We start from the raw sequence: 14,083 nt of genomic DNA, 5'->3' as shown, positions 1-14,083 counted from the left end.
TGTTCACTTGCCTTTAGAGGCGTGTGACTACACTCTCTTACCAACTCATCTATATTAATGTCACATAAGAATGATCAATGATTAACGGGATTTAATATGTTGTGTTACGTTGAGTATAAGGGTATACAAACTGATACAAGTATAAGAATCTATCAGACCATTTCGCTATTTAAAAATAAATAAATAACTAAAAATTAAAAAAATATCATATAAATTAAAACAAAAAAAACATCCAACCACATTTCTCGATATTTGTGACAATTCTTTGCTTGATTGGATCAAAAAAGTAAAAAAGTAATTTGATTCCATGAACATTAGTGGACAACACAAAGGACAAGTTACATGAAAGTGTTGTGTGGATCCCCATTACACGTCTCCTTTTTGCAAGCATCAAATTCTCTTTTTCCGTAGCGAGTAAGTCTGTTTTAAAAAATATATTAGTTTGATATTTGATATTTCTAAAAAAATGTTTAAGTAAATTTAAATATTATATAAAAAGTTTTTTAACAAAAATAATTTTATATGTGCAATAAGCAAATCGTGCTCACTACGCTCCAAGTGTGAACATGACATTCTAGACTTCACATGACTCAATTTGTTTGTTTAAGTAAATTGCACTTTTAGCGCTTAAATTATGATTTAAATTTAATTTTGGCTCTATAAAATTATAACATACTTCTTCTGTTTAAAAAATGATAAAAATTGAAAGATTTCAAAATAGAATATTAAATATTCAAAATTTTAGTCTTGATTCAATTATTGATTTCTTAGTTTTTAAAATAAAGCTTGAATTTTAAGAAACTAAATAGAATATAATAATATTATTTTTGAAAAGATCATAAGCATCGACGTTTTTTTCTTTTAAGTCTTATATATTTTTTCAGTTCTCAAAAAGCTCTCATCAAACTTGAAAGAGAAATTAATGAATTTAGGACATAAATAGAAAGATTGGACAAACAAAATGTAAAATTGTCAATTTGTATAATTATAATTTACATATAGTAAAGTGATAGAATTCTAAGTGCAAACACGTATCATTATCATTTATTGGATCAAGTAATGTTTAATGACCTTATAAATTCATGTTATATTTATAAGTGAGATTCATTTAAATTATATACTTATTTTAATAATAAATTCAAATTATATACTGATCTTAATAATACAAAGAACAAAACTGTCAATTATTTTTATTTTTTTAAAACTATTAAATAAAGCAATTAAGTGTATTCAAGCTAATATTTTCAAGAAAAAAAATTAAAATTGACGTGTATGCGGATCGAGAGTTGACGATAAGACTCAATTTGATAATGCAAATAGTTTCAATTAGGTATATTAAATTTTATTTTTCAATCTTAATTTTTTTTTTGAAAAATATTGGCTTGGGTATACACTTAATTGTTTTATTCTGCAGTTTTAAAAAATAAAAATAGTTAAAAACTTTATTGTCTTTTTTTATCAAGATAAGTATATAATTTAAATGAATCTCAATCATAAATAATCATATAATACACATGACGAATTTATAAAGTCATTATATATTAATTGACCTAATTATACTTGATCAGATCTTTATCCTATGATAAGACTATGTCATGGCTTAAGCCTACTCGAGAGAAGAGATTCTTCAACTACTAATACGATTCACCTCGAGTAATCGAAATCAATCTAAACAATTAACATAATCTTTTTTTTTTTTTACATAAAAGTATAATAGTAGGACCATAACCTTTAATGAACCTAAAATATAGGGACTAAAAACATAAAAACCTCTTCAATATATAGCTCAAACTTAACCAACCAACCAACCAAAAATAGATAACATTAATTCTTTCTTCTCATTTTTTTCCTTCCTCTCCCCACATAAAATCTTTTTCACAACTTTGTCAATAAATAAATAAAAAAAATGGCTTGTGGTGATGATGATAAATTGTGTCTTGATTCAATAAGAGAGAGTTTAATTAGACAAGAAGATACCATTATTTTCAACCTTATTGAAAGAATCAAATTCCCAATAAATCCAACTTTATACAAACAACAATTACCTCCTTCTTCCAATTTTTCAGGATCCTTATTTCAATACTTGTTTCAAGAAACAGAATCCCTTCAATCTAAGGTAACAATTTCTCTTCTTCTGTTTGTTTTTCAAAGCCATAATCAGAATTTTTTAAGTACTAATAATTAAGTTTTAGATTTGATACGTATATAAAATTTCGATGAATGAATTATGAACATAAAAATATTTTAAAAATTATTAGATTCGATCGAACTAGGCTTTGTTGTTGGAGATGTTAATGGTGTTTGTCTTTATCTTCTTACTCTTTTGGTAGGTTTTCCTTATTTTTGGGAACTTAATATATTCCTTTGTTAACTTGTTTGCTATTTTAAATTTGGGTTGACCATGACTTATTTATATTTTATCTATTTTTTCATTACATAGTGGATAATTCTATAATGACACTTAGGTCTCATTTATTTACATTTAAAAAGGGTTTGAATCTTAATTATTTGGATTTGTTTTGTGTTTATTTTTTAGGATTGAATCTTAATTATTCATATTCACTTTATTAAGTTTGTTTATTTTATTTTTTTATGAGTCTGAATATATCTGAATGAAAAAGATCTATAATATATTCTTAACGCCACTGATACTCAAAAATAAGACTCATATCTTAATTCAACTACATCACTACAATTCATAAAAGTTGTTTTCTTAGTTAATTAATGTTAATTACATGCTTACCATTATAATTTCCTTTATTCTTATTAACTTAATATATGTTTTACTTTCATAAATTAATCAATATATTTAAATTTCTAAGCAATATAATATTTAGCACAATTCTAAAAAATATGAAAGTATTGATTATTTGATCGATAGCAATAACAAATGTCTATTGTAAAATAAAATGTTTTCATAAACATTATATTACTACTCTATATAAACTATTTTACATTGTATTATATTAAATTCTAATAGTTTTTGAGAGGAAATAATACTTATATTAATGATGTAACTTGATGTTAAATTCTTAAAAAATAAATCATATTACCTTGTTACGATAAAAATGTTCAAAATATTATTTTCTATATCAAAAAAATTATTTTACTAAAATGAGATTTTTATAATATTTTATTGATATAACATTTAATTTTATATGCACATTCAAATATTGAAAACAAACAGTCCTAATAATTTAGTGTTCAGATTTAAAAACAACATCTTAATATTCAGATGTTTATTCGAATTTATAAAACTAGATCTTAATGCACATCTTAATATTCAGATGTGCATTCAAATTTAGACGTCTTAATCTTAATGGAAACAAATGAAGCCTTAAATTTATAACGTATATTTAACTCACACATTTATTTATCGTCCTTTTGAAGTTAGTTTTGTTGGATTTTGATTTGGCGATTGACTTTTTCTTTTTTAAAATTTCTCCATTTATTTAATATTAGGATAATGGTAATTTTCTAAAATGATCTATTAGATAAGGAAGGTACTAGATTGATTTAACTTATGCTTACTTAAAGTAATGATTATTAATTCAAAAAAGTTATGTTTCTTCTTGATTTTAATTGTTTTTAACAAAATTAAAATATTAAATAAACATTCATATTTAATTTAAAAAATCTGAATTTGAGCCAAGAATATAAAGAGCATTATCCAAAGAAAAATTTATATCAATATACCACGATGGTAAACCAAAATAAATAAAATGATACAATTGACTCTGAACCAATAAAACAAATTAATTTATTTATTCAAAATTATCCATACATATAGCAAAAAATAAATTCCTTTAATTTAATTGATTTTATTATATAACAGGTTGGTAGATATTTGGCCCCAGAGGAAAATCCTTTTTTCCCAGATAATTTGTCTGACTCAATCATACCACTTACCAAATGCACACCAGTAAGTACCTATTTATTAGATCAAATAATATATATATATATATATTTTAAAAACATAATTATGTTGTGTTTTTAACTAGAATTAAAAAAATTATAATAATTTTCACTAATTAATTTTATTTTTATACTATATAGGTTTTGCATCCTGCAGCAGAATCAGTAAATGTAAATGAGAAAATATTGGATATTTATATAAATCAAATGCTTCCACTATTTTGTACTGAGGTTAATGATGATGCAAATTTTGCAACTACTGCTGCTTGTGACATTCAGCTATTGCAGGTAAATATTTATTCGCATTTAATATTTTTACTAAATTAAATATTTTAATTTTATAATTTACAGTTAAATTGAATATTATATCACTTAATCGTAATTAAGTGAAAAATAACTGTACGAAAAATAACATATCTTGCATCCGAGTAGTTTGTTGTAAACACAAAATATGAGTAACTCCTTTTTTTTTTTTTTTAAACTCAAAATAAGATCACGATCCATTGGATAATATATGTCACTAAATAAATAATTTTGAGATTGGACAAATACTCCAGATTAATCAAATACAAAATAAAAATAATTCTATAATTATTTTTGAGATTATTATTTGTTTTTCCTCATATGACCCCTAATTCTCTTCTTTGTATTTTTGTTCTTCAAAAAGAAATTAAGTGTAGTAAAAAGAAGATATTATTTTAAAATTTTTCATTTGACGTTTAATATTTATTTTAAAGTCTAACTAATTTTATAAGCTGATGTGCTTTTTTATTTTTTATTTTGTTGAAGGCACTATCTAGAAGGATTCACTATGGAAAATTTGTTGCTGAAGTTAAATTCAGGAATAGTATTGATGAATATAAATCGTTTATTCTTGCTCAGGTATCTCATTACTTACAATTAACTAGTGTACTCATTCACAATTCGCGCAATACTATTAATAATCTTTGATATATCGTTGTTGCAGGATAGAGATGCTTTAATGAAGTTATTAACATTTGAAGCGGTTGAAGAGATGGTGAAGAAGAGAGTAGCGAAGAAAGCTAAAGTGTTTGGTCAAGAAGTGACCTTAAACGATAATGTTGAAGAAGTGAAGGGCAAAATCGATCCATTGTTAGTTTCACGTTTATATGATGAATGGGTTATGCCTTTGACTAAACTTGTCGAAGTTGAATACCTCATGCGTCGTCTTGATTAATTGAATAGTTATTGTTATTATTATTATTGTAATGATTTTCATCACCATTATTATTATTTGTTATTGTTATCAATGACATTTATGTAGATGAAAATGACGATTCATTTTAAATCATATTAAGATGACATTGCAAAAAAGTTGAGATAATTGTCATTAGTTTAGTTATGGTCTTATGGATATGACTTATTAGTTATTTAGCTTATGGATAGTTAAAATTATTATTTTAATCTTGAATGTTTCTTAAAATATAATACACCCTCTAGTACTGAAACAAAATAAATTTTCTTCATCTATTTTGACAAGTTAGAAAAATTTATTTAATTTATTTTTTATCATTAAATAAATAATTATTTTTCAAATCAATTATACAAAATATATAAAAAGGAACCGTGTGAGTTGTTGACATAAATTGATGGACTTATTTCCACAAGGAAAAAAATTCCATATTAATGAAATTGAGATACTAAAATTAAAATGTGATTTACGAAATTTGTTTGTTCATTAAGAACGATTTATTCTTTGGTCACGTTTCTCTCTTTTTCCTTTCTATGTTTCAACCGTGCATATATTTCGTTTCATTAAAAAAATCATTTTGTCATGTTCAAAAATGTCATTTTTCAAAGATTTAACAATTAAATATAAAAAATTGAAAAATATTATCTTCATCACCAAATATATATACATGTAATACTCCATTTTGATAAATTTTTTCCCAATCTACTTTATTATCCTAATTACATCTTTGGTCCCTAAAGTAAGGATTATTATGGTTATAGACATCAACTATAATTTTCTCTATTTTCAACCCCTAAAGTTTTCATTAGAACCTTATAGACTAGATAGAAGAACTCCATTAGAGGTTTAGCAATTAGCAGCCATGGAGATTCAGCAATTTCCACCATTTACTATCACACCTCGCCATTTTCACCCAATTCCAAACTCTACCCACCACCCAGTTCTTGTTTCCCCATTGAAACAGCAAAGAAATTTGCTAAAACTAAGCCCTCTTTTTTGTTCTTCTCCTCATAGCCATCCTGTTGTGCAAGACCCAATTTTGCAACAAGGGAATGGTTCTTTGGGGAAAAGTAGAGATACCCATTACAAGAATTCAAGAAAAAAGAGGGTTTTTTTCTTGGATGTTAATCCTATTTGTTACAAAGGAAGTATTCCTTCTTTGCAATCTTTTGCTCATTGGATTTCCATTTTCTTCTCTCAAGTTAGCCTCACTGATCCTGTTATTGCTGTAAGCTTCCTCTCTGTGTATAACTCTGTTTGTTGAGCTAGGAGATGAGAAAGAAAAGAGTTGGAGTGTTAGGGGTGGTATATACTCTATAAATATAATCTTTACTTATTGATTCACCTTATTGTACCTGAAAGAATTTGTAGATGGTAGTATATGAAAGCATCATGAACTACATATTGTTTGAACTGGGTGATTGTTTTACAGGTTATTGATGGAGAAAGAGGTAATGAGTATAGAAGACAGTTGTTACCTTCCTATAAAGCAAGTAGGAGGAAATACTGGCATCAGTTACAAGGTGCAGTAAAATCTCCACGGAGTACGATTGAAAGGTCACATAGGCTCATCTTGGATGTTCTTCAGAGCTGCAATGTTCCTGTGAGTGAACAATTTCTTCATCAATACTTGTAGTTTTGATTTATTGATGCATCCTTGGAATCTGGTTACTTCAGTAGTCTGAAGTTGACGGTTATCTTTACTACCGATTTGAGGAAGGTCTTCTATTTTTTTGTGCATCGACGGTGTAATTTACTGATATTAACTACAATGTTATTTCTAACTGATAATACTAAGAAGCATGAACCATGATATAGATTTAATTTTTCCTACTTGTCAGAAAGAAATTTGCTTTCGAAATGTGAGTTGCTTATGGCAAGCAACAACTCTGGAGATTCATATATAGCAAAAGTTGAATGGAGAAAGAACGAATCTTGGACCAAACAAATAAATCCATGAACTTTGAATGGAACAATCAATACCAGCTAGTTTTCTCTCAAGAGAACAGTTTCTGAGGCCTATTAATGTCATTTCAGCTTTAAGTTTGGGTGAGAACACATACAGACACTCAACCTTATTAACAACGAGAAATAGTAAATTACAACCAGTGGCCTACATATCCCAGTACTCCCCTTATGATATTTTTGATCTTAGTATTTTCCTGCTACCTTGTGCATCTCCTGCCTCAGGTTTGACTATGGTTGTTGTATTTATAATCTATGTTGCTCAGACTCTTTAGCAATGTTGCCAGGTTCATGTCGGATCTTCCAAAAACAGTGCATTTTGGAGGATTCAGCACAGGTGTGGCATCAGTTTTGGAGAGTCCGAGCAACTATAACTGCAGACTTTAATATATTTTTGGGCTGGACATTCTTGCTCAGAATATTATTTTTTGCACTAAACAGTCTTGTTTGAAAGCTTTCTTCTATGTGTTGCTCATATATTTTTTTGCGTTACGCAATCTTCTTAGCATAACGAGAAAGGCTTTTGACCAACTGTAATATGCAGGTAGTTAAGATTGAATCACATGAAGCAGATGATGTTATAGCCACACTTGTAGAACAGGTTCTGCAAAGGGGGCACCGAGTTGTGGTTGCCTCTCCTGACAAAGACTTCAAACAGCTGATATCTGATGATGTTCAAATTGTCATGCCAGTACCAGAGTTCAATAGATGGTCCTTTTACACCTTAAAACACTATGTGGCACAGTACAATTGTGATCCCAGATCTGATTTGAGCCTGAGTAAGTATGTCACACTCCTTTTAGGTGTGGTTTTATCTTAACTTAAGTTACTAGTTCATGTACTTATTGAAGCTAATAATATCTTATTCATAGCTGCAAGTTGAAAGTCATTATTTTACTTCCTTGTAAGGCAGGGTTTGGGTGAGATTTAGAGAACTGTAGTTTTAAGAGATTCCCGTTTATATTAAAAGGTAAATTATGGAGTAGTGAAATGAAGTGGTCCTGAATAGAGCACACCAAATATAGAGGATTCATATAACCAACCCCTGCTAGTTTGTGACTGACGTTTCGCTGATTGGGATATGAACATTAAGAGAGGCGTAGTTAGGGAGTGGTTCTTTCCCGGAAGAGGGGTAAAATTGAAGGACGGTGTGGGAATTCAATCTTGGATAAGATATCTTTTTCTTCTAATTTTTACTACATCTTACTAAATATTTTTTCATACCAAATATTTTGAAAAGATCTTCCATTGATATGAACATACCTTCAATACATCTGTAACTTTTTATTCTTCTCTTTTATCGTACCGGATTCGGTTAACCATTTTTGGGTACTTTGACCAAAATTGACAGAGAAATTCAGGACAACTACAATGATTTCTATAATCAAAACAAAAGCTAACGTGAAATTGAAAAAAATGAAGTACCCTGTATACATAAATTTCTATTACAGTCTTTTCCTTATATCACCTTCTGTAAATCTCCTCTTGATCAATATTCTCTCCTCAGAATACCTTTTTAATTTACCACATAATGTTCTCATAATTTAGACATGCAACTCTATTCTTAGACATTTGAATTACTTTTAGCCGAATCCCCGCACCCCTATCGGTACCCTTGAATCTTAAAATGTAGATCATGAATTGATCTGACCTCTAAATCTACACCTGTATTGGACACCCGCACCCAAGTCCGAGCACCTTAGGTCAAGAACATCATGAAGACTACCTTAGCATTGTGAAGAAAGTACAGGCAGCACTTGGTAAAAGGAAGAACAAAAGCCTCTTTTGTAGCCATATAGCTTCGTGTGTTTCATGCTATCCTGTTCTTCTTATAAGGCTTTAGCATTTTTCCATGTCTGCACTTCTGGGCTTTAGCAATATGGGCTAGCTACCGTGGATGGGTGGATTTTTGATGCTTCAGTGTCGATGCTGTTAGAATTATCTAATCACCAGTTTTGTTCTTGAGTGTCTGCTGTTATTATGTTGGCTGCTAATTTTTTGTGGTTTTCTGGATAAGGGTGCATACTGGGCGATGAGGTTGATGGTGTTCCTGGAATCCAGCATGTTGTTCCTGGTTTTGGTCGAAAGACTGCTTTGAAGCTTTTGAAAAAGCACGGCACACTGGAGAATTTACTTAATGCTGCTTCAGTAAGATCAGTGGGGAGACAGTATGCACAAGATGCCCTTATCAAGTATGCTGATTATCTGCGCAGAAATTATGAAGTTCTCTCTCTGAAGAGGTAGCATTTTCATTTTTTCTTTCTTCTCTGTAACAGCAAAAGAGTTATTCAGCATCCAAGCCCCTTTCATAGCTTCCTACTTCTAACTATTGTAAATGGAATGACACTAAAAGGGATGTCAGTATCCATATTGAGGAGCAATGGCTCAATGAGAGGGATGCGCGTAATGACTCACTTGTTTTATCCAACTTCGTCACTTCGCTGGAAGACAGTAGGAATCTTAATTTGGAAAAGAGATCGCATTTCATTGGTTGAAATTGCCAGAAGAAAGCATTTTTGTGAGTTTCTTCTTTACTTCTTTATTTGTTCCATTTTTATTCTTCAGCTTTGACGGAGTGGCATATAAAGTATCTTCTGGATAGCAAAGACGGTAAAATGTCAAAAGGTGTAGCGAAAGGTCTTTTAGCTTGTCTACATTTTACGGTGAACATATATCTAGCCTATCTTACCAAAAGAAGACATTACCTCTAGCCCATATTTCAATATATCACACATCAATCCAGAGTTGATTTTGCTTTGGGTTGAAATGATAATATGAGCAACAAAAGATTCTGTTCACCTTTTTTTTTGAAGTGGCTAGTGTTTTTGATGTTAAAATCAGAGCACTAAGGAGGTGCTGTAGCTACATACAAAAAGATTACAAGTGAATATTAAAAAAGTTCACAGGATGTCTCGAGCATCATTCTAATCTAACACCAACAAGCTATCAACATAATACAATCTTGTTTCCAGCTAGGTATGTTTTTCTACAAATTTAGTATTTATGTTATAATTTCTTTTACCTTCTGAACGATGTCGGAGAGCTTGTATGATGTTGAGTGAATTAAAATAAATTAACTAGAAAGGCCTACTTACAGTTACCACATTGAAAAGATGATTTTGTCATGAAGAAGAAAACAATGTAAAAACATGGACACCCTGCAAAGGAACAGAAAATGATATGAATTTCATGTTATTCAAACCCTCAAGTGCTTGGTGTTCTTTTCTATGCAGTGCGTAAGTTATAATGTAAGCTCTACAACCTGAAGAACAAAGATCTTGATGCTTCAGCAGAAGTATCAAACTAAACCAATAGACAATTACCGAACTTTGCCAGAAGATTTGACCAGATGAACCGGACTGAATCGAAATATCCAAATTCACAGTGAGTATATAGTAATACTCTCTATTTCATCTCTATTTGTTTCAATAACACTAATTCATTTTGCTTCATGTATCAGATAGAAGCATACAGTCGAAAACTTGGCTATTATTCCTCTTGGACGAATCACTGAGGAAGAGACTTCTGAGGTCTAAAATGTACAGTAAGTTTGAGTTTCTTTTAGTAGTGCCTCTAGAATAGATTCGTGGTACTATTGTATGCTCCAAAAACAACACGTGAGGTCGTCTGAAACTAATGGGGGCCTGTGTTGAGGTATCTTCAGTGCTCATCTGTTGTGATTTAAGAACATGGCAAAGACCCAACTTGTATCCATATTTTAATTCAATATAAATCCTATTTGGACTCTCAGTTCAATTCCATTCCCCCCTGTTTTCACCTAATCTCAGTCGAATATACGAAGACCACTGTAAACTATTTAACTTTTTAATTACCTTTCTCCTCAGTCTTTCTTCTTTAACTTCATTATCTTGTATGGATTTCTCCAGACATTATTTTTTTATTTTCATTTTTATTTATTTTGCTGCAATACTTATTCAGTCAGATTTTTCATTGATTTGAGGAGAATCATCAGAAATTCTCATTAATTTCCTCAAATTTGGTAAGAAACCTGAGGGTTTTCTATTCGCAGGGGCGGATGCAAATTGAGTAAAGTTTGACACAGCTTTAGTGGAAAGTTTTACCATTTGATAGACATATAAAAGAGAAATGACATTGTTCAAGTGCATCAAAGAAAAAGAAGGAAGAAACAAATTACATTGTGCAAGCCAACCAGGATGTCGTCAACGCCCTTCTCCAAACGCAATACAAGTTCTTCTAGATGTTGTTTCATAGCCATCTGGTTTCACTGCTTTCATGGTGCCTCAGTTACCATAATTTGCCATATTGTTCTTTTCACCTGTCAAAAACTGGTCCAAACCAAATGGATCAGCCTCAAATTGTCTATCTCTAGGACCAGTCCTTTCAGAAGTTCCAGCAAATGCATTCTGAGGCTTAGAGTGAGTGATCTTCTCCTGTTGCTGCTCTCCGTACATATCACAATCAACTTCTTTTTTTGGTCTGTACAGAGTACACTGAGCAGTAAATAAGGTTTTGTCATATAGGTTATAGGCATCGTCAGCAGCAAATCCAGAATCCATCCCTTTCTCCTGGTTAAACAATCTCTGGTCATACATCATGGCCTCTCCACAACCTCTTGATGTAGAAGCCATCCCAAGAGCCACCTTTTCGCTGATATCACGGTCTCCATCTCTGGTTTTGATCTTTCTCCTCTTCATTGCTGCACCCTCTTTTGCCTCCAACAGTCTCCTCTCCTGACGTCGCTCCTTGCTTATCTTCTCTCTCCGTGATCGACCCTCATAATCATCCCCATCATTCTTAAAACCTGCAGCTATCTCAGCTCTCGCCTTGCGAGCCAACTCCTGAAGCTCCATCTCTTTCTTTTACTCCTCTTTCAGAATAATCTCTCTCTGAACCTTTGACCGCATTGCAATTGCTTCCGTAGCTTTCTCAGTTGCAACATACAGAGCCTCAGCAAGTCTTGGGAAATTATCATTGATCTTAACCTCTTCAATTCCTCTGCTCCCATCAACAGCAAGACGCTTATCAAGTGGGATTGTGTAACCTTTAGGGTTCTTCCAGTTCGATATACAAGGCGGAATCTTCCAATCCTGTTGATCCTTCACTGTAACAGGACGAGGAGGAGAATGCATAACAGGCACTGGCGGTGAACCAGATGCCCTAGGTACCTTCTTGTGCTTGAACTTGGGTGGCTCCATAGGGTCTACTGCCTTCTCAACCATCTTAACAAGCCTTGAACCCTGCTGCTGCTTACAAGGCTTGTACTTAATGAACTTAAGTGACTCCATAGAGTCCCAAGATTGTTGTGTACCAATCTTCTGAAGAAGGATAGCCTTCGTCTCCCGAGTAGTCTCGTCGATTAGTTTCTTCTTCTCTTGTACAACATCGAATTCCAAGTCTTGGTCATGATCCTTGACAAACTTGGGAACAAGATCGTTATAGTGACAATATACAATTTTCTTAGAGTTTTCGGCTTGTCTCGCAATCGTATCGTACCTGACTTGATCATGTTCGTCCACAGTAACAGGCAATGTGTTTCCTCCAACTTTCATGCTAGTCATGATGATGGAGAAAAAGAAGAATGAAATTATGAATGTAAGAAATAGGTTATATATAAGGAGTTTACATGTAGAATCCTAAAAGGAAAAGGAAAGGATCCTGATTCCTAGTGAAAAAGGAAAAGGAAAAATTTCTTCCTATTCAAACAATTATTATTGTAATTCTAATGAAAAATTAGCTTATATCTATCAATAGATAATACATATATTGGATCCTAAACTTGGCTTTACATTTTAACTTTGAGCTCCAACTTTCAAAATGCACAAACAAACACTTTATCTATCCAGCTTTTAAATAAATAAACACACAGTCTTACATGACAAAATACACGTAGGACACCACATAGGACAAAAATGACATGTAGGACATGTGTGTCTATTTGTTCAACTTTATACAAGTTTAAGTGTCTACTTGTGCAAACCCAAAGTTTAAGGACATAAATGTGATTCGAAGCCAAATTAAAAGACATATTTATGTATTATGCCCTATCAATATGTGTTGGCCGCTCGCCCAATTCGATTTTGTTTTCTCTCCTTAATTTTTATTATTGCAGAAGAAACATTAAAATATTATTCTAATCTATAAGTATATTTGGAAACTATATAAATAAATATATTATAACTCTAGTTAACAATTCAAAATATTTAGAAAGCTTTAAAAAACATATGACCAAAGAGAATATTTCTTTTTTATTTTCGAGCCAGCAACTACGACAAAAAAGTATATACTTTCATCATCATGTTTAAAATAACGAAAGATCCTTCAATAATTTTTTTAAAATACCGGAATGGGAGAACATTTAAAAAATCTAAGGTATTTATAATTTTTGTAACATTTAAAAAAAATCTAAAGCAAAATTGTGGTTGAAGAAGGAGAACTAGTATTTTTTTTTCCCTCTACAACCTTTTTCATGGAAGGATGGAGCTTATGCAAAGTAATCATGTGAGATCTTCGACCGTTCTTGAAATTGAATCATAGACATACATTCCTTTTTCACTATTAACAGATGACATAAATGAAAACGTAGCTACACCTTTCGGTGATATTAAGGAGAAAATTTTTCGATATTCAACATTCAAGGAGAAATTGGCAATAGTCCATGGGAAAAATCAATTGTGTTTGGTATGAAAGAAACTTTTTTCCTAGAAAATATTTTCCTGAAAAATAAGTAGATTTTTTATTTATTTTCTCATGTTTGGTTGGTGAGTAAAAATATTTTTCGGAAAAGATTTTGTGTTTGGTTTTTTAATGAAAAATATTTTTGATAAATATCTTTTGTTTTTACTAGAGTAGAAATAATTTTTTGAAATTGAAAGTATTTTAAAAACAAACTTAATTTTTTTTGGGGTGGATGAGGGTGGGATCGAGTGTAGGGGTGAAAAAAATAAATATTTGAAGTTGAAAATATTTTTTAAAAATAAACTTAAATTTTTTTGGGGGTGGGGGGCTGGT

General features: G+C 30.9%; 2 protein-coding genes and 1 pseudogene across 5 annotated transcripts; 2 read left to right on the top strand and 1 right to left on the bottom strand.

The window, feature by feature from the left end:
• Positions 1-1,797: 1,797 nt before the first annotated feature.
• LOC107003286 (chorismate mutase 2) lies at positions 1,798-5,250 on the top strand. Its single transcript, XM_015201594.2, has 5 exons — positions 1,798-2,116; positions 3,836-3,922; positions 4,057-4,203; positions 4,705-4,797; positions 4,883-5,250. Exons 1-5 carry the CDS (start codon positions 1,907-1,909, stop codon positions 5,111-5,113), a joined length of 768 nt encoding a protein of 255 aa, XP_015057080.1. The 5' UTR covers positions 1,798-1,906; the 3' UTR covers positions 5,114-5,250.
• A 626-nt stretch (positions 5,251-5,876) lies between these two features.
• LOC107003038 (5'-3' exonuclease) lies at positions 5,877-10,935 on the top strand. 4 transcript variants are annotated; one of them, XM_027913196.1, is made up of 7 exons: positions 5,877-6,356; positions 6,561-6,731; positions 7,638-7,872; positions 9,111-9,285; positions 9,370-10,069; positions 10,327-10,477; positions 10,554-10,935. In XM_027913196.1, the coding sequence occupies exons 1-5, from the start codon at positions 5,991-5,993 to the stop codon at positions 9,662-9,664; spliced, it is 1,242 nt and encodes a 413-aa protein (XP_027768997.1). In that variant the 5' UTR covers positions 5,877-5,990; the 3' UTR covers positions 9,665-10,069; positions 10,327-10,477; positions 10,554-10,935. The 4 variants fall into 4 exon arrangements, with proteins under 4 accessions (XP_027768997.1, XP_015056765.1, XP_027768998.1 ...); XM_015201279.2 differs by having other exon boundaries at positions 5,888-6,356; positions 9,370-9,611; XM_027913197.1 differs by having other exon boundaries at positions 5,903-6,356; positions 9,111-9,333; positions 9,447-10,069.
• A 420-nt stretch (positions 10,936-11,355) lies between these two features.
• LOC107003037 lies at positions 11,356-12,832 on the bottom strand (annotated as a pseudogene).
• Between the last annotated feature and the right edge of the window lie 1,251 nt (positions 12,833-14,083).

The sequence above is a fragment of the Solanum pennellii genome, chromosome 11 (genome assembly GCF_001406875.1).
Source record: "Solanum pennellii chromosome 11, SPENNV200".
Taxonomy (NCBI): domain Eukaryota; kingdom Viridiplantae; phylum Streptophyta; class Magnoliopsida; order Solanales; family Solanaceae; genus Solanum; species Solanum pennellii.
Note: the sequence above shows the minus strand (reverse complement) of the source record. Positions and strands in the feature narration are given on the sequence as shown.